The sequence below is a fragment of the Martes martes genome (genome assembly GCF_963455335.1).
Source record: "Martes martes genome assembly, chromosome: 17".
NCBI classification, from domain to species: Eukaryota; Metazoa; Chordata; class Mammalia; order Carnivora; family Mustelidae; genus Martes; species Martes martes.
Window position 1 is genome coordinate 43,881,951 of NC_137905.1, and position 21,425 is coordinate 43,903,375.

The window sequence follows — 21,425 nt, forward strand, 5'->3', positions numbered from 1 at the left end:
TGCAAACAAAAGAGCTGGGCTCTTACTTTACATCATATACAAAAGTTTACTTCAAATGGATCAGAGACCTAAATGTAAAACCTAAAACTAAAATATTTTTAGTTGCAAACATAGGGAAAAATACTCAAAAATACTCATGACATTGAATTTAGCAATGATTTCTTGGTTATGATATCATAAAGCATAGGCACCAAAGGAAAAGTAAAACTGAATTTCATGAAAATTAAAATCTTTTATTTATTAAAGGTTATAATCAACAAAGTAAAAAGGCAGCCCACAGAATGGGAGAAAAACATCTGCAAATCATGCATCTGAAAATGCATATATATCCAGAATATATAAAGAACTGCACCTGGACAAGAACACAATTAAAAAATAGACAAAGGACTTGAACAGACATTTTTCCAAAGAAGATATACAAATGGCCAACAAGTATGAAAGGATGTTCAACATCACTAATCATTAGGGGAATGCAAATCAAAACCACAAGATGCTACTTCATACTGATTAGGATGGCTACGATTAAAAAAGAAAGAAAGAAAAAGAAAATAACAGGTGGTAGTGAAAATGTGGGGAAATTGGAACCCTTGGCACTGTTGGTGAGAATGTAAAGTGGGAGAGCCTCCATGGAAAACAGTATGGCAGTTCCTCAAAAATTAAAAATAAGATCCAGCAATTTCTCTTCTAAGTATATACCCAAAAGAACTGGAAACAAGGTCTTAAATAGGTGGTTGTGCTTCTATGTTCACAGGAGCATTATTTACAATAGCCAAAAGATGGAAGCAACCAAAGTGTCATTAAATGGATGGATAAACAAAATGTGGTGTGTGTGTGTGTGTGTGTGTGTGTGTGTGTGTATACACACACAATCAAATGTTATTTCACTTTTGAAAAGGAGGAAATTGGGGCACCTGGGTGGCTCAGTGGGTTAAAGCCTCTGCCTTCAGCTCAGGCCCTGATCCCAGGATCCTGGGATCGAGCCCCGCTTCGGGCTCTCTGCTCAGTGGGGAGTCTGCTTCCTCCTCTCTCTCTGCCTGCCTCTCTGCCTACTTGTGATCTCTGTCTGTCAAATAAATAAATAAAAAATCTTTAAAAAAAATAAATGAAAAGGAGGAAAATGTGAGACATGCTACGACGTGATTCAACTTTGAAGACATTAACCCATGTAAAATAAGCCAGTCACAAAAAGACAAATGCTGTCCACTTATATCAAGTACCTAGATTATTGAAATTCAAAGAAAGAAGGTGGAATGGTGGTTGCCAAGGACTAGGGAAGGGGAGAATGGAGAATTACTGTTTAATGCATATAGAGTTTCAGTCTTACAAGATGAAAAGAGTTCTATGGGAAGATTCTGGTGCTTGTAGCAAAACAATATGGACAATATACTTTAAAAATGGTTAAGAGTAAATTTTATTACAGTATCTTACTATAAACAAATAAATGTTTTTAATATAAAACAAAAAAAAATCCTTAAGGTAGAACCCTTATAAATATGCAAAATGGATTAATAATTCATTAAAAATAGACAAATGATGTGAAGACACAACTTTTAACTGGGTAATAAATGCATGTAACTATTAATCTCATGTATTCAAAGAAATGTAAATTAAGAAAATACATTATGATATTATATTTAATCTACCATGTTATCAAAAGGTATAGATGCACTCTTTTCTCATTCACATGGAGTGTATATGGGTATAAAATTAGAGACAGCAACATGGCAGTGAGTTGCCAGATCCTTTTAACAGTGTCAGGATTCCTGTCCATCATTAGAGCAGGCTGGTTAATATGACAAACCTGTCTGGTTAAAACAACTAAAAGACATAAGATGTTATGTAAAATACAGAAAATATCTTTTTTAGATGTGTTGCAAAGCTGGCAAGAAATTAAGGTAAACTCCCAGAAGTCAAAAAGATTCCAGAAGGTACTTTCAAGTAAGTAAGGGACAACTGAAGCTAACACCCTCAGTTTAACCCTGATGAGAAAGAAGGTCTTAGCCACATCTAACTGGAGTCTTAGGAAAAGAAAATACAGAGAATAGGGGAATGATAATATGTGAAAAAAATAACCACTGATCACTACCCAGGAACTGTTAAGACCTGAATGGTCAGATATCAGAACCATAATCCCAAGTAGAGCAATTAAAATGATATTTAATGTAGATATGTCATAGTGAAAATACAGAATAACAAGGGCAAAGAGAAGGTAGTTTTTTTTTTTAGTTTTTTTTTTTTTTTAAGATTTTATTTATCCATCCGACAGACAGAGATCACAAGTAGGCAGAGAGGCAGGCAGAGAGAGAGGAGGGAGCAGGCCCCCTGCCGAGCAGAGAGCCCGATGTGGGGCTCGATCCCAGGACGCTGGGATCATGACCTGAGCTGAAGGCAGAGGCTTTAACCCACTGAGCCACCCAGGTGCCCCGAGAAGGTAGTTTTTAAAAGAAGCAAGGAAGAAAATATTAATGAGAACTGACATCTTAATACCAAAAATAGAAGCCAGAAAAGTATGGAGTGGTATCTTTCAGGTGCTGATAAAAATAATGACTGTCAATTTATGAGTGCATATATATATTCTTATATGCATGAAAGCAAAATAAGTATACCAAACAAATGAATAAATTAATAATAACAAAACAGTCTGTATAAATAGTATATTTATTGACAAAGGAGTTGACACAGGAAAAAGTTCTGGGATATAGAAAGGAATGATGAAAGAAGAAAATGAAATATGAGTAAATCTAAACAACACTAACTGAACAAAATAATGGTCTAATTTTGTAACTTCATAAAATGAAATAATTTATGGGATTAAAAAATAACCAAAATGAGGATAAGTGAAATTAAATCATTCTAAAGTTCTTATATTTTTAAGGGAGGAAAATAAAGGTAAGGATTAATTTTAGACTTTGTTAAAGTGATTATTAATGTTAACTTTTTTTTAAAAGATTTTATTTTCAAGTAATCTCTACAGCCAAAGTGGGGCTCGAACTTACAACCCTAATATCAAGAGTCGTATGTTTTACTGACTGAACTAGCCAGATGTCCCATAAATGTTAAATTTTTTAAGCTAACCAATAGAAGAATAGAAATAGACTGTTTATCTTTCAAAGTGGTAGATGGAGTAAAAGTCAAGAAACAAAAAATAGGAAAAGAATTTATAAAAGAAAATAAGATGGTGGAAATTAGTCCAATTCTACCAATAATACCAAAATATGTAACTATCATCATTTAGTTAAAAGATACAGATTATCAGAGTAGACTAAAAAACTCTTTAGCTATAAGTACTCTTTATAAGATAAACACAGAGAGTAAGGGAGTAGAGAGATAAAAAACTACACCAAGGAAGTATTAACAAAAGAAGGCTAGTATAGCTACACTAATATCAAGCAATATAGTTAAGGGAAAAATCATCACTAGATTTAAAGAGGGTAACAATAATATATGGAAGAATTTACCAGAGAAATAAAACAATTCCAAAAACATATGACCTAATAAAATACTTTTAAAATGTAAAAAACCAGTTGTCAGAATTACCAAAAAATTATGTATTCACCATTAGAGTTTTTTGACAAGTCTTCCTATAATTGACTTCTCAGAGATTTTTTAAAAAATCAATGATACATATCAGATAAAGGGCTAGTATCCAAAATCTATAAAGAGCTTAGCAAACTCAACACCCAAAGAACAAATAATCCAATCAAGAAATGGGCAGAGGACATGAACAGACATTTCTGCAAAGAAGACATCCAGATGGCCAACAGACACATGAAAAAATGTTCCACATCACTCAGCATCAGGGAAATACAAATCAAAACCACAATGAGATACCACCTCACACCAGTCAGAATGGCTAAAATTAACAAGTCAAGAAATGACAGATGCTGGCGAGGATGCAGAGAGAGGGGAACCCTCCTACACTGTTGGTGGGAATGCAATCTGGTGCAACCACTCTGGAAAACAGTGTGGAGGTTCCTCAAAAAACTGAAAATAGAGCTACCCTATGACCCAGCAATTGCACTACTGGGTATATATCCTAAAGATACAAACGTGGTGCTCCAAAGGGGCACGTGCACCCGAATGTTTATAGCAGCAATGTCCACAATAGCCAAACTATGGAAAGAACCTAGATGTCCATCAACAGATGAATGGATAAAGAAGATGTGATATATATATATATATATATATATATATATATATATATATATATAGTGGAATACTATGCAGCCATCAAAAGACATGAAATCTTGCCATTTGCGACGACGTGGATGGAACTAGAGGGTATTATGCTTAGCGAAATAAGTCAATAGGAGAAAGACAACTATCATACGATCTCCCTGATATAAGAAAGTGGAGATGCAATGTAGGGGGGTTGGGGGGTAGGAAAAAAAAATGAAAGAAGATGGGATTGGGAGGGAGACAAACCATAAAAGACTCAATCTCAAAAAACAGACTGAGGGTTGCTGGGGGGACGGGGGATGGAAGAGGGTGGTGGGGATATGGACATTGGGGAGTGTATGTGCTATCATGAGTGCTGTGAAATGTGTAAACCTGGCGATTCACAGACCTGTACCCCTGGGGATAAAAATACATTATATGTTTATTAAAAAATTTAAAAATTAAAAAAAAATCAATGATACAGAAGATTTGATCAGCAAAATTAATGAGCTAATCCAAAGGGCATATATCAAATGCTATATATTGCACAACCAGAAACAGATATTATTTCCTAGGACACACCAACTATTTACCAAAATTAATCACTAATACATAAATTAAATTTTAAAGAATTTGAATTAAATAGACCATATTCTCTAACTACAGTGCAGTTAAAGAAACAAAAACTTGAATTTGGAACCTAAAAATCCCAAGTAATTCATGGGTCCACAAAAAAAATCAATGGAAATTAGAAAATGCTTAGATATACATGATAACAAAAACACAACCTATCAAAATATGTGGAATATATTCCTAATATGGTCTTAAAAATTTTTATTTCTAAGTAATCACTATACCCAGTATAGGGCTTGAACTCACAATCCCAAAATCAAGAGTCATATGTTCCACTAAGTGAGCCAGTCAGGTGCCCCTATTCCTAATATAGTCTTAAGTGCTTATAATAGAAAAGAGAAATCTTCATAAACAATGAATTATCTAACTTTAAAAGTTAAAAAAAGATTGGGGTGCCTGGGTGGCTCAGCGGGTTAAAGCCTCTGCCTTCGGCTCGGGTCATGATCCCAGGGTCCTGGGATCGAGCCCCACATTGGGCTCTTGGCTCAGCAGGGAGCCTGCTTCCCCCTCTCTCTCTGCCTACCTCTCTGCCTACTTGTGATCTCTCTTTCTCTCTGTCGAATAAATAAATAAAATCTTTTTTTAAAAAAGTTTAAAAAGGAGAGAATAGCATAAACAAACATGGGAAGAATTAAATAATAAAGAAGAGAAATTAATGAAATTTTTAAGAGATTTTTATTTATTTGACAGAGGGAGAGAGCATAGGCAGGGGGAGCAGCAGGCAGAGGAGATGGAGAAACAGGCAGTGAGCAGAGAGCCTGATGTGGGGCTCGATCCCAGGACTCTGGGATCATGACGTGAGCCGAAGGGAGACATTCAACTGACTGAGCCATCCAGGCACCCCCATGAAATTTTTTTTTTTTTAGTATATGTGCTGCCGAAGCGAGCACCCCCATGAAATTTTTAAAAAGATAAATTAGAGAGGATCAGTGAAGTGAAAAGTGTCTGAAAATACAAAAAAAAAAGAGAAATCCATGGAAAAATTTGTTTCTCCCTTTTTGGAAGAAAAAAAATAGGTCATAATTACATACACTGCCAACTTTAGATAAGAGAAGATAATGGACAACTTTATATAATAAATTTGAATATTTACATAAGACATAGAAATTCTTAGAAAAATACCAAAACTCCATGATTATAAGAGAAACAGGATCTTATAACAAATTGAATTAGTTGTTTAAACCCTTTTCATAAGAAAAATCACAGGCCAAGATGAACAAAGTTCTACCATTCAAAAAACAAAGAATTTTGATTTTACACAAATTATTCTAAGGAAGAAAAAAGAGGAATACCCACCAATAAATGTTAAGAGACTAGTATCTTGATTCCAAAATCTGACAAGAAGAGTACATGAAGGAAAAATTGAACATCAACCTTTCTCACTGATTACTGTAGATGCAAAAAACCTAAAAAATATATTGGCAAGCAGCAAGTAGCCATGAATGAAAAATATATAAAGGGGTTTGTCTCAGGTCTATAAAGTTAGTTCAACATTAAAAATGTAATATGTAATTCACCATGTTAACAGATGAAAAACTAAAAACCATCTAATCATCTACAGAGCTGGAAAAACATTTGTTAAAACGTAAAAGCTTTCTTTTTTTTTTTTAAGATTTTATTTATTTATTTGATAGAGAGAGCACAAGCAGGGGGAGCTCCAGGCAAAGGGAGAGAGAGAAGCAGGCTTCCCACTGAGCAGAGAGCCCAATGTGGGACTCAATCTCAGAACCCTGGGACCATGATCTGAGTCAAAGGCAGACGCCCAACCAACTGAGCCACCCAGATGCCTTTCAAAAGCTTTCTATAATGAAACTCTAGCAAACAGAAGCAAAAAGATCCAAAAACCTTTAAATATCAGAGTTATTAATAACAAAATATGAAAGCACTCTCATTAAGACCAAAAGTGAGCAAGAATGCCTGCTATCATCACACAACTATATGAAATAAAAAGCATCCAAATAAAAAAGGATGCCTTCACTATTAGATGACATGATACTATATATAATAGAAAAATCCAAAAGACTCCACCAAAAAATTGCTAAAACTGATAAATGAGTAGTGATTATAAATGTTACAGGATACCAAATGTACAGAAATCTGTTGCATTTCCATACACCAAAAATGAAATAGCAGAGGGGTGCCTAGGTGGCTCAGTGGGTTAAAGCCTCTGCCTTCGGCTCAGGTCATGATCCCAGAGACCTGGGATCGAGCTCCACATAGGGCTCTCTAATCAGCATCAAAAGTAGTAAGACACCTATAAATAAACCTAGGCAAAGAGGTGAAAGACCTGGGATCTGAAAACTATAAATACTGATGAAAGAAAATGAAGATGACACAAAGAAAATATCTCATGCTCATGGATGGGAAGAACAAATACTGTTAAAATGTCTATATTGACCAAAGCGATCTATACATTTAATGCAATCCCTATAAAAATGCCAACAGCATTTTTCACAGAAGTAGAGCAGATAAATCCTAAAATGTGTAAGGAACCACAAAGAGCTTTGGCTCAAATAGCCAAAGCAACCTAGAAAAAGCAAAGCAAAGCTGGAGGCATCATAATTCCAGACTTGAGTTATACTACAAAGCTGTCATAATCCAAAGAGTATGGTACCAGGAGTACGTGGCTGGCTCAGTCGGTGGAGCATGCCACTCTTGATCTGAGGATTGTAAATTTGAGCACCACCTTGGGTATAGAGATTACTTAAAAACAAAATCTTAAAAAAAAGCCAACAATATGGTATTAGCACAAAAACAGACACATAGATCAAAAGAACAGAGTAGAAAATCCAGAAATGAAACCACAATTATATGGTCAATTAATTTCTGACAAAGCAGGAAAGACCATCCAATGGAAAAAAGGCAGTCTCTTCAACAAATGTTGTTGGGAAAACTAGACAGCAATATGTAAAAGAATGAAACTAGACCACTTTCTTATGCCATACACACACCAAAAAAACCCCCTCAAAATAGATTAAAAACCTGTATGTGAAGTCTGAGGCCATAAAAATCCTATAGGAGAGCACAGACAGTAATTTCTCTGAAATATGCTGAGCAACTTTTTTCTAGATAAGTCCTCTTAGGGATGGGAAATAAAAGGAAAAAAATTATTGGGACTACATCAAAATAAAAACCTTCTGGAAAAAAAAATAAATAAAATCCAGCACAGCAAACAATTGAGAAAACTAAAAGTGAGGGGAGGGGCAGAGAGCGAGAGAGAAGCAGACTCTCCACTGAGCAGGGAGCCCGACTCAGAGCTCACTCTCACAATCCTGAGATCATGACCTGAGCCAAAGTCAAGAGTCAGATGCTTAACTGACTGAGCCACCCAGAACCCCCTCAGGAATATAATTTTGAGTTGAAAAAAAAAGTCAGAATTACATGCACCACATATTTTCAGATGTAAAAAGTTGAAAATACACAAACATCATATTTTGCTTAAGGGTAATGGCACAACTATTAAGAAAAGTCAAGAAAAGATAAGCAAAATTGTAGAATAATGGTTTCTCTGGTAAGGGGTAGGGATAGGCCACGGGTGGGGAATGGTTTATCATTAGGCAGCCCTCAAAGGCCTATAATGGCATTGACAATTTCTTATTTCCTTTTTTTTTTTTTTTAAGTAATCTCTATACCCAACATGGGGCATGCTCTACCAACTGAGCCAGCCAGGCACCCCAACAATTTTCTATTTCTTAAGCTAAGAAGTAGGTACATGGGTTTTGTTCTATTACTATTTAAACCATATACATATGCTAATATACATTCATGTATGTGTGATTTATTTAGTAATAATAATTAACAAAATTTAATCGTATATTCCTTGACACTACAGTTTCACATCAAATATTGTTTTTAAAAAATTGAACAAGGACATAAAAGACAGGGGAGAAGTACTGGTGGGGGTGAGTTGAGTGATATTGACAGAGATATTTACAGTAACACTCATTTTCCTTTTAACTTTAGTCTTCTGTTTTACCTAATGCTTCCTATGTCTAACTAAAACTCCTTCCTATGCCACAAACCTAAACTCTTAATTTATTCTCTCTCAAATGTTTTCTAGCTTCTCACCTGTGTTATATAGAGACCATCATCTTCTCAGTTACCCAGACTCTTTGGCCTCTCACCTCTTTCTCTGAGCTTCCTTGTGTCAGCTTTCTTCTCACATATGCCATTTATAGTTTAATATTGTATCTCTGCTACTGGCCCATCAATTGTTTGATAACTTCTACAAATACACAGTGCTCTAGCATCTTGCATGTAATCTTCAAAAATTCAATAAATGTTGATGAAAGGAATGAAAGAATGAATGAACTTACCATTAAGAGAAAAACAAGGCATTTGGAGATACACTACTACTACAACAATAGCAACTAACAGCCTTTGAGTTCACAATATGAGAAGAGAATTGTTAAAGCACTTTAAAAGTATATCTCCAAAGACGACATACAAATGGCTAACAGACACATGAAAAAATGTTCATCACCACCAGCCATAAGGGAGATTCAAAGCAAAACCACATTGAGATACCACCTTACACCAGTTAGAATGGCCAAAATTAACAAGATAGTAAACAACATGTGTTGGAGAGGATGTGGAGAAAGGGGAAACCTCTTACACTGTTGGTGGGAATGCAAGTTGGTGCAGCCACTTTGGAAAACAGTGTGGAGATTCCTTAAGAAATTAAATGTAGAGCTACCCTATGACCCTGTAATTGCACTACTGGGTGTTTACCACAAAAGATACAGATGTAGTGAAAAGAAGGGCCATCTATACCCTAATGTTCATAGCAACAATTGCCACAGTTGCCAAACTGTGGAAAGAACCAAGATGCCCTTCAACAGATGAATGGATAAAGAAGATATGGTTCATATATACTATGGAGTATTATGCCTCCATGAGAAAGGATGAATACCCAACTTTTGTATCAACATGGGCAGGACTGGAAGAGATTATGCTGAGTGAAATGAGTCAAACAGAGAAAGTCAATTATCGTATGGTTTCACTTATTTGTGGAGCATAACACATAACATGGAGGACAAGGGGAGATGGAGAGGAGAAGTAGGTTGGGGGAAATTGGAGGGGGAGACGAACCATGAAAGACTGTGGACTCTGAGAAACAAACTGAGGGTTTTGGAGGGGAGGGGATGGAAGGTTGGGTGAGCCTGGTGGTGGGTATTAAGGAGGGCACGTATTGCATGGAGCACTGGGTGTGGTGCATAAACAATGAATTCTGGAGCACTGAAAAGAAATTTTTAAAAAGGGGGCACCTGGGTGGCTCAGTGGGTTAAAGCCTCTGCCTTCAGCCCAGGTCATGATCCCAGGGTCCTGGGATCAAGCCCCGCATCGGGCTCTCTGCTCAGCGGGAAGCCTGCTTCCTCCTCCTCTCTCTCTCTGCCTGCTTCTCTGCCTACTTGTGATCTCTGTCTGTCGAATAAATAAATAAAATATTAAAAAAATAAAAGAAAAGTATATTCCATTTTATAGATAACAAAATAAAAGTAGAGAGGTTAAGTAACTTGCCTAAAATTTTACTGCATGTAAGAATCAAGACTTGAATCTGGCCCTTTAGTTACAGCTGTCTGTACAGCTCAAAAAGTTTATCAGATTAGGAAAAGATTAAAAGACTGGAAGAGACTTATGAAACTAGGAAGGAATGAGACTCAGAATAGATGAGTTTTTAGAAAGGAGGGAGCAAAGTATTAAAGGAGGGACCATGAAGAATAAATTGGAGAGCACATTAAAAGGCCTCAAGTTTCTAGTAAGACCTAGAACATCAAAGAACATGCCAACAAAGAAGAATGAAGAGGTGATACCTCTAAGTCAGGCTGAGCCATCATCTCCAGAGGTTTTTGCCTGCCTATTTCCTCTTCACTCACCTGAGCACAAGCCTTTTGCCAGCTCTCTCTTCACCATCCAGGGCTCTTTCCCTTGTTCCAACAATAATATCACATTTGGCTTAGAAAAGCAAAGTCCTGCATGTATGAAAAGAAACAATCTGGTCATGCAGAGGATATCCCATAACTTATAACCAATCCTTTGATTAACAGGGAAGAGGAAGTTTACAGTTAGCCAGAGAAAAATATATAAAGGACATGTATTCAAATTACAGGAAAGCTGAAGCTTCCAACACAGATTAATAACAGACCCATCTACTGGCAACTTTACAAATATTAAACCATTACTTTGGCACAGCAACTTCAGCCAAGCACTGAGGATGCCACCCAAAGATTCACAATAATGGTAGCAAAGAGGCCCTTATGAGCAGAAGCTCAATTTTACAAGGATAAGATATTCTTACCTAGGGACACCAAGATCCGGTAGTTCTCCAACATCACATTACTATACAGATGCCTCTGAGAAGAATTTAGACAGTCCCACTCCTCTTGGGAGAAATCTACAGCCACATCTCTGAAGGTTACCAACTCCTGAAATGAAATAAATCAATGAAATAACTTCATCTCTTACCATATTCACCTTACTTGTTTTGCCCTAAGTGTACTGTGCTTTCCCTGATATTACATCCTCAAATCAAAATTGTCAAGCACGTTCCCCCCCAGGCCTCTTGGACTTCTCAGATCATTCTGTATTAAAATAGCAAGCTCTTACTCCTATTCTGTATTTCCCTAACCCTCCTTTGTTGTTTGCCATGGCACTTAATTATTTTGTTATTGTGTGCTCCCAACCTCCACTAAAATTTGAAGTCCAGGGGCACCTGGGTTGCTCAGTGGTTAAGCCCCTGCCTTCGGCTCAGGTCATGATCTCAGGGTCCTGGGATCGAGCCCCGAATAGGGCTCTCTGCTCAGCAGGGAGCCTGTTTCCCCCTCTCTCTCTGCCTGCCTCTCTGCCTGCTTGTGATCTCTGTCAAATAAATAAATAAAATCTTTAAAAAAAAAAAGTGAAGTCCATGAGGGCAGAATACATTTTTGCTTTGCTCACTGTTATAGCCCTAGTTATAGGACAGTATTTGGCACACATGAGACATTCAAATATTTGCTGAATAAACTGAATTAATGAATGATCAGTTTGAAGAGTTCAAGAAACTATGAGAGGATTAAAAATGAGACCAGGAAGTGCTGGGGTACCCGGGTGGCACAGTGAATTAAGCATCCCACTATTGGTTTCTGATCAGGTCATGATCTCAGGGTCCTGAGATCGAGTTCCATTGTCAGGCTGTGTGCTCAGCTTGTAGTCTCTCTCCCTCTGCCCCTCCCCTTGTGCATGCTCTCTTTCTCTCTCAAATAAATAAATAAATCTTTTAAAAAAGAGAGAGGGAGACCAGAAAGTTCTTGCTATATCTCTGAAAATTGTGCTAGACTAAGGACAGCAAATCATCAATTCTATTAAAATTCAAATACTTTAACCCAGAGTACTTAAAATTTTGTATAAAGAAATGGGTGGGGGTGCCTGGGTGGCTCAGTGGGTTAAGCCTCTGCCTTCAGCTCAGGTCATGATCTCAGGGTCCTGGGATCAAGCCCCGCGTGGGGCTCTCTACTCAGCAGGGAGCCTGCTCCCCGCCCCACCCCACCACCTGCTGCTCGGTCTCCTTGTGATCTCTCTCTCTCTCTGTCAAATTAATAAATAAAATCTTAAAAAAAGAAAGAAAGAAATGGGTGTTCTTCTCAGAATACTGCTTCTGCCTATAGGGGCTAGGCAAAGTTCTTAAAATTTGGAGCTATGCTGTGATTCAGCTGGATTTTAGGTTTCTATAATGCGACCGCCTGCTGATGAAAGCTAACACCTGTTTGTGTGTGTATATAATTTTTAGAAGAGGTGAATCTGTCAAGGCAAGAAAACATTTATTGGGCATTTGATATAATTTTGTCATAGTTAAACTGTCTCTACAGAATAAAAATTATTAAAGTGTTTTACAGGGGTGCCTGGGTGGCTCAGTCAGTTAAGCATCTCCCTTCAGCTCAGGTCATGATGGGATCCTGGGATCCCAGGTCCTAAGATTGAGCCTTGCTCAGCAGGGAGCCTGCTTCGCCCTCTCTTCCCTGCTTGTGCTCTCTCTTGCTATCTCTGTTGCTATCACTGTCTCTCTCTCAAATAAATAAATAAAATCTTTTAAAAAATTCTTTTATTTTTTCCAAGTTACTTTTAAAAAAGTGTTTTACCACACTCAGTAACTTTTTCTTATTTATAATGCTAAGTAGTTTGCGAATTTCTTCATCTCTGCCCAACCAATAACATCCCTCATATATTGCAGAAATGTTCCTGTTAAGAGTTTGGTTCATATGCCATATATGCTTCCAAAAATGTTTTCCTTACCTTATATAAATATATATAATAAATGTATAACTATTTTTCATATATGACATAAACTTTTCAATGATTCTTTGAATGAAAGTTAATGAAAATAATGACATCAACATAAGGAGCTTTAAATTATTACTTTAAAATACCTGATCTCTAACAAATGATCTCTTAAAAATATTTGACCTCTCTCTACACACACACACACACACACACACACACACACACACACACCATGGAATATTACTCAGCCATAAAAAAGAATGAAATCTTGCCATTCGCAACAACACGAAAGGAGCTAGAGAGTATAATGCTAAGTGAAATAGGTCAGAGAAAGATAAATACCATATGACTTCACTCATGCGGAATTTAAGAAACAAAGCAAATGAACAAAGGGGGGGAAAGAGAGATAAACCAAAAAACAGATCCTTAACTATAGAGAACAAACAGAAGGTTACCAGAGGGGAGGTGGGGGGAGGCAGATAGGTGAAGTAGGTGAGGGGGATTAGGAACGCACTGGTTTTGGTGCGCACCAAGTAATATATACAACCATGAGATCACTATATTGTACACCTGAAAACTAATATAGCACTGTAAGTAACTACACTGGAATTTAAAAAAATTGAAAAGAAAATGTTGATCTCTAACCAAATACTTGGTTTCAATATCCATTCATAATTATAATTAAACCAGGATGAAGAAAGTCAACCATTCTCTTCACCTTTCTGCCTGCACAGAAACACGGCTCCTAGCTGAGAGGACTGACTACTTCCCTTGAAGCCCTGTCATGTGGTGAGTGTTTTTATTTCCCACATTCCTTGTACCACAGCACCTGGAGGTAAGGCAGGTGATCTCTCTGCTCCTTACATTTATTTTTAGACCATTACTCCTCCCACCTCCCTGAAAGACACCTAGTTTTAAATCTCATGAAATCAGACTCTATCATCCCTCCCTGTTTTAGTTGTCTACCAGTTCCTGGTAGATACCAATACTCTGTCATTCCTTCAGCACTTCAGAGCCTGGCTCACTGTCACTCTCTCCAACGCTACTCCTATCATACATAATCTTTGGTCATTTCAGTATCTGTATAAATAATCCTCCCAACAACCAGGCCTCCCAGTTCTGTGTCCCTTCTCTCCTCCTGTAGTCTTGTCCTCCACACTTCAATAGTCATTCACTTCCAATGCCATGCCCCAGACTTTGTCATTACCAGTAAGGAGCAAACCCTCCCTAATCCTAACTCTCCCACTCTGACTTCTACCTCCTATATTCCAACTTTTGCCCTCTGGTACCCCAATTAGGATAATTCTTAGATCCCACTAGAACCTACAAATCACTGACTTACCATGTTTTCACTTCCTAGCATGACCATTTGTTATAATCACCATACCCTCGACTTCCCTGTCCTTACCCACCTGGTTAAACCACTGCCATCTCTCAGCATATTCTATTTCTGTACCTTGAACCACTGTACTTTCCTGGAGAAAATCACACCAATCATGTCAATTGGTCTCACTTTAAATTCATGACACGAACCTCAAGAGGGCCAAAATCCCTATATGGTACATTTCTCTAGTCCGTTCATGTCCCTACTCCCCTAAATGACCGTTCCATACTTTCCCTCTCCCCTCAAATATTCAAAACCTTTTTCCTCATCCTTACCAATGATCTTGCTTTCTGTTTCATTCAAAAACCAAAATCCAGGGGCACCTGGGTGGCTCAGTGGGTTAAAGCCTCTACCTTCGGCTCAGGTCATGATCTCAGGGTCCTGGGATCGAGCCCCGCATTGGGCTCTCTGCTCAGCGGGGAGCCTGCTTCCCCCTCTCTCTCTGCCTGCCTCTCTGCCTACTTGTGATCTCTGTCTGTCAAATAAATAAATAAATAAATCTTTAAAAAAACAAAACAAAACAAAACAAAATCCAAAATCCATTCTAGGAGAATTTCTTCAAACTCCCACAACATCTACACATCTACCTGCACTGTCCCGACATACTCTAACTTGCTCCTATTACTAGTCTATATGAACAAACACTTTCTTAGCAAAGTCTGACCCCTCCACTTGTCCAGTAGACCTCAGGTCGTCCTCCTACTCAAGCAGTGTTCCAGCAATCCCCTCTTCACTTTTTTTTTTCTCCCTCTTCACTTTTCTTCATCTTCAAATTTCCCTTTCTACTGAATCTTAAACATCAGAATACAGCTATAAACCTATCTTGAAAAAACCTTGTTGACCACACTTCAGTTACTACCCTTTCTCTTATTCCCTTACAGCTAAAATATTTGAAAGAATTTTCTATACTTTCTATTGTTTCTATTCCTACCATGAAGAATCATATAATATGACTTGTGTAAAAGAATCACTTTGACTGCTCTGTTGAGAATAGGCTAAAAGAGAGGAAGGGTGAAAGTAGAAAGAAAAGGTAGAAGAGCAAAGCAATAACCTAGATGAGAGATGACAGTTCGGACCAGAATGGAAGCAGTAATGGTAGTAAAAGTGGTCAACTTCTGGATATATTTTGAACATAGAACAACCAGAACTTCATGATAGAAGATTTTACCTTGTGTACCTGAGACAGGGACGTATGTAAAAGTTTCCTAATTGGTTTTCCTATTTCTATCCTTGTCCCATTCAGTTTATTCTCAACAGCAGCCAGAGTGATTCTATTAAGTGAGAATTAGATCATGTCACTTCTATGCCCCCAAACTTCTAATGGCTTGTTTCACTAAGTTTGAGACATTTGAGTTTGAGGTATCATTATACAACCAAATGAAGATGCTAAGTAGGTAGCTGGATATACAAGTCTGCATTTCAGGAGAGAGGTCTTGACTATATATAATTTGGTGACTGTTGGCATATAGATGGCATTTAAAGCCATGAGACAGAATGAGATTACCAAAGGAGTGAGCGTAGGTGGAGAAGAGGACCAAGGACTAAGCCTTCTTACTCAACAGGTGCTCAATAAAAATATGTTGAGAGAATGAATGTTTGAGCAGAGTCTACAATGAAGAAGTTAGTCTGTATCTTGGGGAATAGCATTCCAGGCAGAGGGAACAGCAAGTACAAGTCTATGAGTTAAGAATGTATTCAGGTAAAAAAAAATTTTTTTCTTAATGTACTCAGCTCACTACTAGAACTGAGTGAGTGAGTTACAAATGGAGTGATTACCTGAGCTCAAAAAGTCGACCAGATTATGTACAGCCTTGCAGGCTAAGGCAAGGACTTCAGCATTTATCCTGAAAGAGGTAGGAATCAGCTGCAGGAGGGATATAATAAGTGACACGATTACTTACCCAGGAAAGTTTCAGCAAAAGCAAAGTTAATATCTGTTTGGTATAAAGAACAGTAAAATATCTCAGGAAATAGAAAACACCAACTCACCTGGTACATGGCTTTAAGAAGTCCAACAGCCATTCTTTCCTCCCCTTAGCTCTTCTCTTGGGAAATGGTAGTGTCCTCAGATGACTGAGATGGGGAAGAGAACATGAAAAACTAGGGTTTCCTTGCAGCATCCAGAACCACCAACCTAGAATTTTTCAGCTTCTCTTTCCTTCTGTTGCACCCTTCCTTCCAACAGAGAGAAAGCATAAGGGAGAGATCTAGAAATTTGTTTGCATGCAATTTAACCCATGACTAAATCACTTCCTAATTTATTATTTTAGCAATAGATTTTCTAGATTTTTACAAATAAAGACTCCAAGGAATGTAATCATTTACATAAAGACACACAACTAATGAATAACAGTACCCAGATCAAACAAAGGTCTTCCTGACTCCAGTCTTTCTTCTCTCCAATAAATAGACCAGTGATTCTGAAACTTGGTGGCACACTGGCATCACCTGGCTAGCTTCAAAAGATATTGGCGGCACACAGTCTCACTCAGTACCCCCACCTACTCATTCTTAAAAACTACAGCGCCATCCACGGTCTTATACACAGAACAATCAGTCGTCATGGGTATGGGCAGCCTCACCCCGTCACGCTCATCCGTAGCTCCAAGTCTCAAACACTAGGGTATCACAACCTACGTTTACACTCACACAACTCCAGTTACAAAGAGGCCGTGGGTACTGGAACAACGGGGGACACAATACCCTCCCACCCCCACTCACAGTCTCACACTCTGTAGCACCATCGACTCGCCTGCACCCACAGTCACAGATACGACGTGCACAGTCACATCAGATGACAGCCTCACACTGTATGACAACCAACCACCATCTCGCACCTAGAGTCACACCGAGGGCCCGGGAACCGCCGTCCGGGTGAACCACAGCCCACTCCTCAGCCCATTCCCTACCTGCAGAAGTCAACTGCGGAAAGATCCCGTCCCTGCTCCGAAGGCTCGGGCAATCTCTATTCTGGCCCACCTCCTGCCTTAAGAGTCTGATGGGAACCCACCCCCGCGGGCCCGGAAAGAAGCGACTGGGCCTCCGGAGGACACAAAGGGACCGCCGGCCCTGTGCTCGCAGGGGCCACTGGGAAATGTAGTCCAGACCAGAAAAAGCGGCGCTGCAGAGTCCGACTGCACTGGCGCGGCGTCGTTGGGTGTTAGTAACGGAGCCCCTCGGCCTCGGGTCCTCCTCACGCCGGGCTGTTCCTGGCACTGCAGAGGGAGCCTAAATCTCACCTCGGATCCTGGGTCCGCCAAAGGAACCGGGTCGAGCGTCAACTAGACGGACTGGGACTGAAGTGCGCAGACACAAGTGCTTGGTCCACCTCCCTTTGCAACGGGGCGGAGAACTTAGAGGTGCCGAGTAGCCAGGCCCCAGGGGGTGCGGTTCGTGTGTGCGGTCCGCACAAACGGGGTGAGGGACGTGCTCCTACAATTGAGCTGGGGTACCCGAAAAAACTGTGTGGGACAGGGAGAGCAGAGAGTAGAGTGCGCAGGTGCACTATAATTCCACCCAACTCTGCCTTCCCTAGGGCGTTTTTGGTTCGGAATGGGTTAGCTTGAAGATCCAAAGGAAGAGTGTCACCCTTTGTGTACGGTTCTTGTATTTGTGATTTGGTGATTATGGGTGTGAATGTGTCCCCCTCCCCTTACTAAAATGGCTCTTCTGCTGGGTATCTTCAAAGTTCCCTTACTCTGTCCTTTCAGATACTGTCACGTCTCCAAAAAGGCCTGCCCTGATCACACCTCTCTGACCGCCTCAATCTGATCCATACTCCCTTAGAACAATAGCGTTTGTATTTTAAGTTTTTATTTATTGTCTCCCCACAAGTTCTGTCACAGGACTGTAATTTTGTGAGTTGCTGCATGACCCTTTGATTCTGTCATTGTGTGTGTTTCTGTGTAAAACTCTGGGTGTTAGGGTGGGTATGCTGGTTTTCTGTGACCATGTGTAAGGTTGTGTTATTGTGTGACATTTGTGGTATTACCTGAGAGAATGTGTTATACAGAAAGGGACTGACTGGTGGAGAGTGGGGTAAGAATGTAATAGGATAGTGTGTGTGACAGGTCCTGAGCACTAGTCTAATGGATGTGGATTGTGATTGAAATTTTTCTCTGAGGTATCTAATTAGAAAGCACCAGCTGTGTGCCAGATGCTCTTCAAGGTGCTGGGATAGACATGGACAAAATAAACTTTAAAAAATCTCTAATAGAATACTAATGAGCAGAAGGACAACCTCAAGAGGCTAAAATATATGTATGATTGAATAACAAATAGAAATCTGGATCTACACAAGGGAATGAAGAGCATTAGAGATAACTATAGGGTAAATATGTAAGACATGTTTATTAATTAAATCTCACCAAAAGATAAGTTACTGTTAAAAACAATGTAACTTTGGATATATATGCAAATCATAGAATAACAATAACAGAAAGGCCAGGAGAAGAGAAGGAAGTGGAAATAAACTATCCTAAGTTTACTACTTTCTTTTTTTCTTTAAGATTTTATTTATTTATTCATCTCAGAGAGCGCACACATGAGCAGGGAGGAGGAACAAAAGGAGAGGGACAAGCCGACTCCGCACTGCATGCAGAGCCCAATGTGGGGCTCGATCTCTGAACCCTGAGATCACAACCTAAGCCAAAATCAAGAGTCAGACACTTAACCGACTGAACCATCCACGTACCCCTAAGGTTCCTACATTCTATGTGAAGTAATATACTATCACTTGAACAAACACTATAACAAGTGAAAGATTTTCACTCTAAGCCCTACAGCAACCACTAACCTAACAAAACAAAAAGTTATAGCTAATAGTCCAACAAGGAAGATAAAGTGGAATCCAATTATCAGAAATCACTCAATCCAAAAGAAGTTAGAGAAGGGAACAAAAAACAGATGGGAAACAAATTGCAAAATGGCAGGCTTATATCAATTATCAGACTAAATATAATTTATCTGAACATCCAATTAAAAGGCCCAGAGTTTCAGATGGGATGAAAAACTATGACTCAACCACATGCTGCCTCTGAGAAGTTAAACAGAACTCTACCAATCGTTAGAAGTACAAGGATGGAAATACACCATGGTAATGCTGTGTAGAGAAAGCTGGAATAACCTCGGATTTGGCAAATGGGTTCTTAGATATGACAACAAAATCACAAGCAACCAAAGGGGAAAAAACAGATATATTAGACTTCATCAAAATTAAAAACATTAACAAGAAAGGGCCTTATCAAAGGACATTTCAAGAAAGTGAAAAGAGCCTACAGAATGGGTAAAAATATTTGTAAATCATGTATTTGACAAGGATTTAATATCAGAATATATATAAAGAACTCCTAAAGCTCAACAAGAAGACAACCCAATTAAAAGATGAGCAAAACACTTGAATTTTATTTCTCTAAAGAAGATAATAATGGCCAATATACACATACAAAGATGCTCAGTATTATTAAAGAAATGCAAATAAAACTATGAGATACCACTGTATACCTACTAGGATCAGTATTATCAAAATAGCAAATATTGATGAGGACACGTATAACTTAAAAGCTTTGTATGATGATGTTAAGAATATAAAATGGTGCAGCTGCTATAGAAAACAGTTTGTCAGTTCTTCTAAAGCTTAGCATAGGTTTACCATATGACGTAGCAGTTCCACTCCCAAAGGAATTGAAAGCAGGGACTTGAACAGATACGTGTATTCCAGCGTTCATTATAGCATTATTCAAAATAGCCAAAAGGTGGAAACAACCCAAGTGTCCATCAACAGATGAATGGATAAACAAATGTGGTATGTACATACAATGGAATGATATTCAGCCATTAAGAGGAATAAAGTTTGAGAACACGTTACTACATGGATGAACCTTGAAACAATTATACAAAGTATAAATCATACACAAAGGGACAAATATTATATTCTGCTTATATGAGATATTTGCATTAGGCAACTTCATAGAGAAAGAAAATAGTGGTTACCAGGGGCTGTGGGGAAGGAGGAGGGATTGAGAGTTGACTGCTTCATATGTTTAGTGATTACAGAGTTTCCATTTTGGATGATAAAAATTTTGGAAATAGACAATACTGGTGATTGTAGAACATTGTGAATGCACTTAATGCCACTGAGTTGTACATTTAGAAATGTCAAAATGGCAAATTTTGTTAAACATTTTATAGTAATATAAAATTTAATAATGTAACATACTAAAAATTGAATTGTACACTTTAAAAGGGTGAATTGTATGATAGGTGAGTTGTATCTCAATAAAGCTGTTAAAAAACTGGAGTAGCTGTATTAATATCTACAAATTAGATTTCAGAACAAAAAATATAGGGATAAAGAAGATCATTTCATAATAATGAAGGTCAGTTCATCAAAAGAAAATAACAATCATAAATGTTTATGCATCTAACAATACTTTCAAAATACATGAAACAACAACTGATTAAACTGGAAGAAAAAGAAGAGTCCACAATGGTAAATCAGAGAGTCCAATACCACTCTCAATAATTGCTAGAGGGGCACCTAGGTGGCTCAGTGGGTTAAAGCCTCTGCCTTCGGCTCGGGTCATGACCCCAGGGTCCTGGGATTGAGCCCCACATCAGGCTCTCTGCTCAGCAGGGAGTCTGCTTCCCTTGCTCTCTGTCTGCCTGTCTCTCTGCCTACTTGTGATCTCTGTCAAATAAATAAATAAAATCTTAAAAAATAATAATAATTGCTAGAACAAGTAGAAAGAAAATAAGCTAAAACAGAAGATTTGAAAAACACTGTTATTTGAGCTAATTGATATTTACAGGGACTACAACCAACAAATGAAAAAAAAATACTCATTTTTTTCAGGAGCACATGGAGCATATACAAAGAATATATTCTGGACCACAAAACAAACCTCTTTCCAAAATGAAACTGAATTAGAAATCAATAGCTGAGGGGCACATGGGTGGTTCAGTCAGTTAAGCATCTGCTTTTGGCTCAGGTCAT

General features: G+C 38.3%; 1 protein-coding gene across 3 annotated transcripts in view; it reads right to left on the bottom strand.

The window, feature by feature from the left end:
* The window catches only part of ZNF570 (zinc finger protein 570), a 30,341-nt gene extending 12,833 nt beyond the window's left edge, over positions 1 to 17,508 (bottom strand). Inside the window, exons 1-4 of one of the 3 annotated variants that reach the window (XM_080827806.1) lie at positions 17,341 to 17,508; positions 16,421 to 16,606; positions 11,090 to 11,216; positions 10,668 to 10,763 (exon numbers count right to left, since the gene is read on the bottom strand). In XM_080827806.1, the coding sequence (XP_080683932.1) occupies positions 10,668 to 10,763; positions 11,090 to 11,216; positions 16,421 to 16,453 (256 nt within the window). In that variant the 5' untranslated portion in view covers positions 16,454 to 16,606; positions 17,341 to 17,508. The remainder of the gene's footprint in view (positions 1 to 10,667; positions 10,764 to 11,089; positions 11,217 to 16,420; positions 16,607 to 17,340) is intronic. The other 2 variants (XM_080827807.1, XM_080827808.1) reach the window with 2 other exon arrangements.
* Positions 17,509 to 21,425: the final 3,917 nt, after the last annotated feature.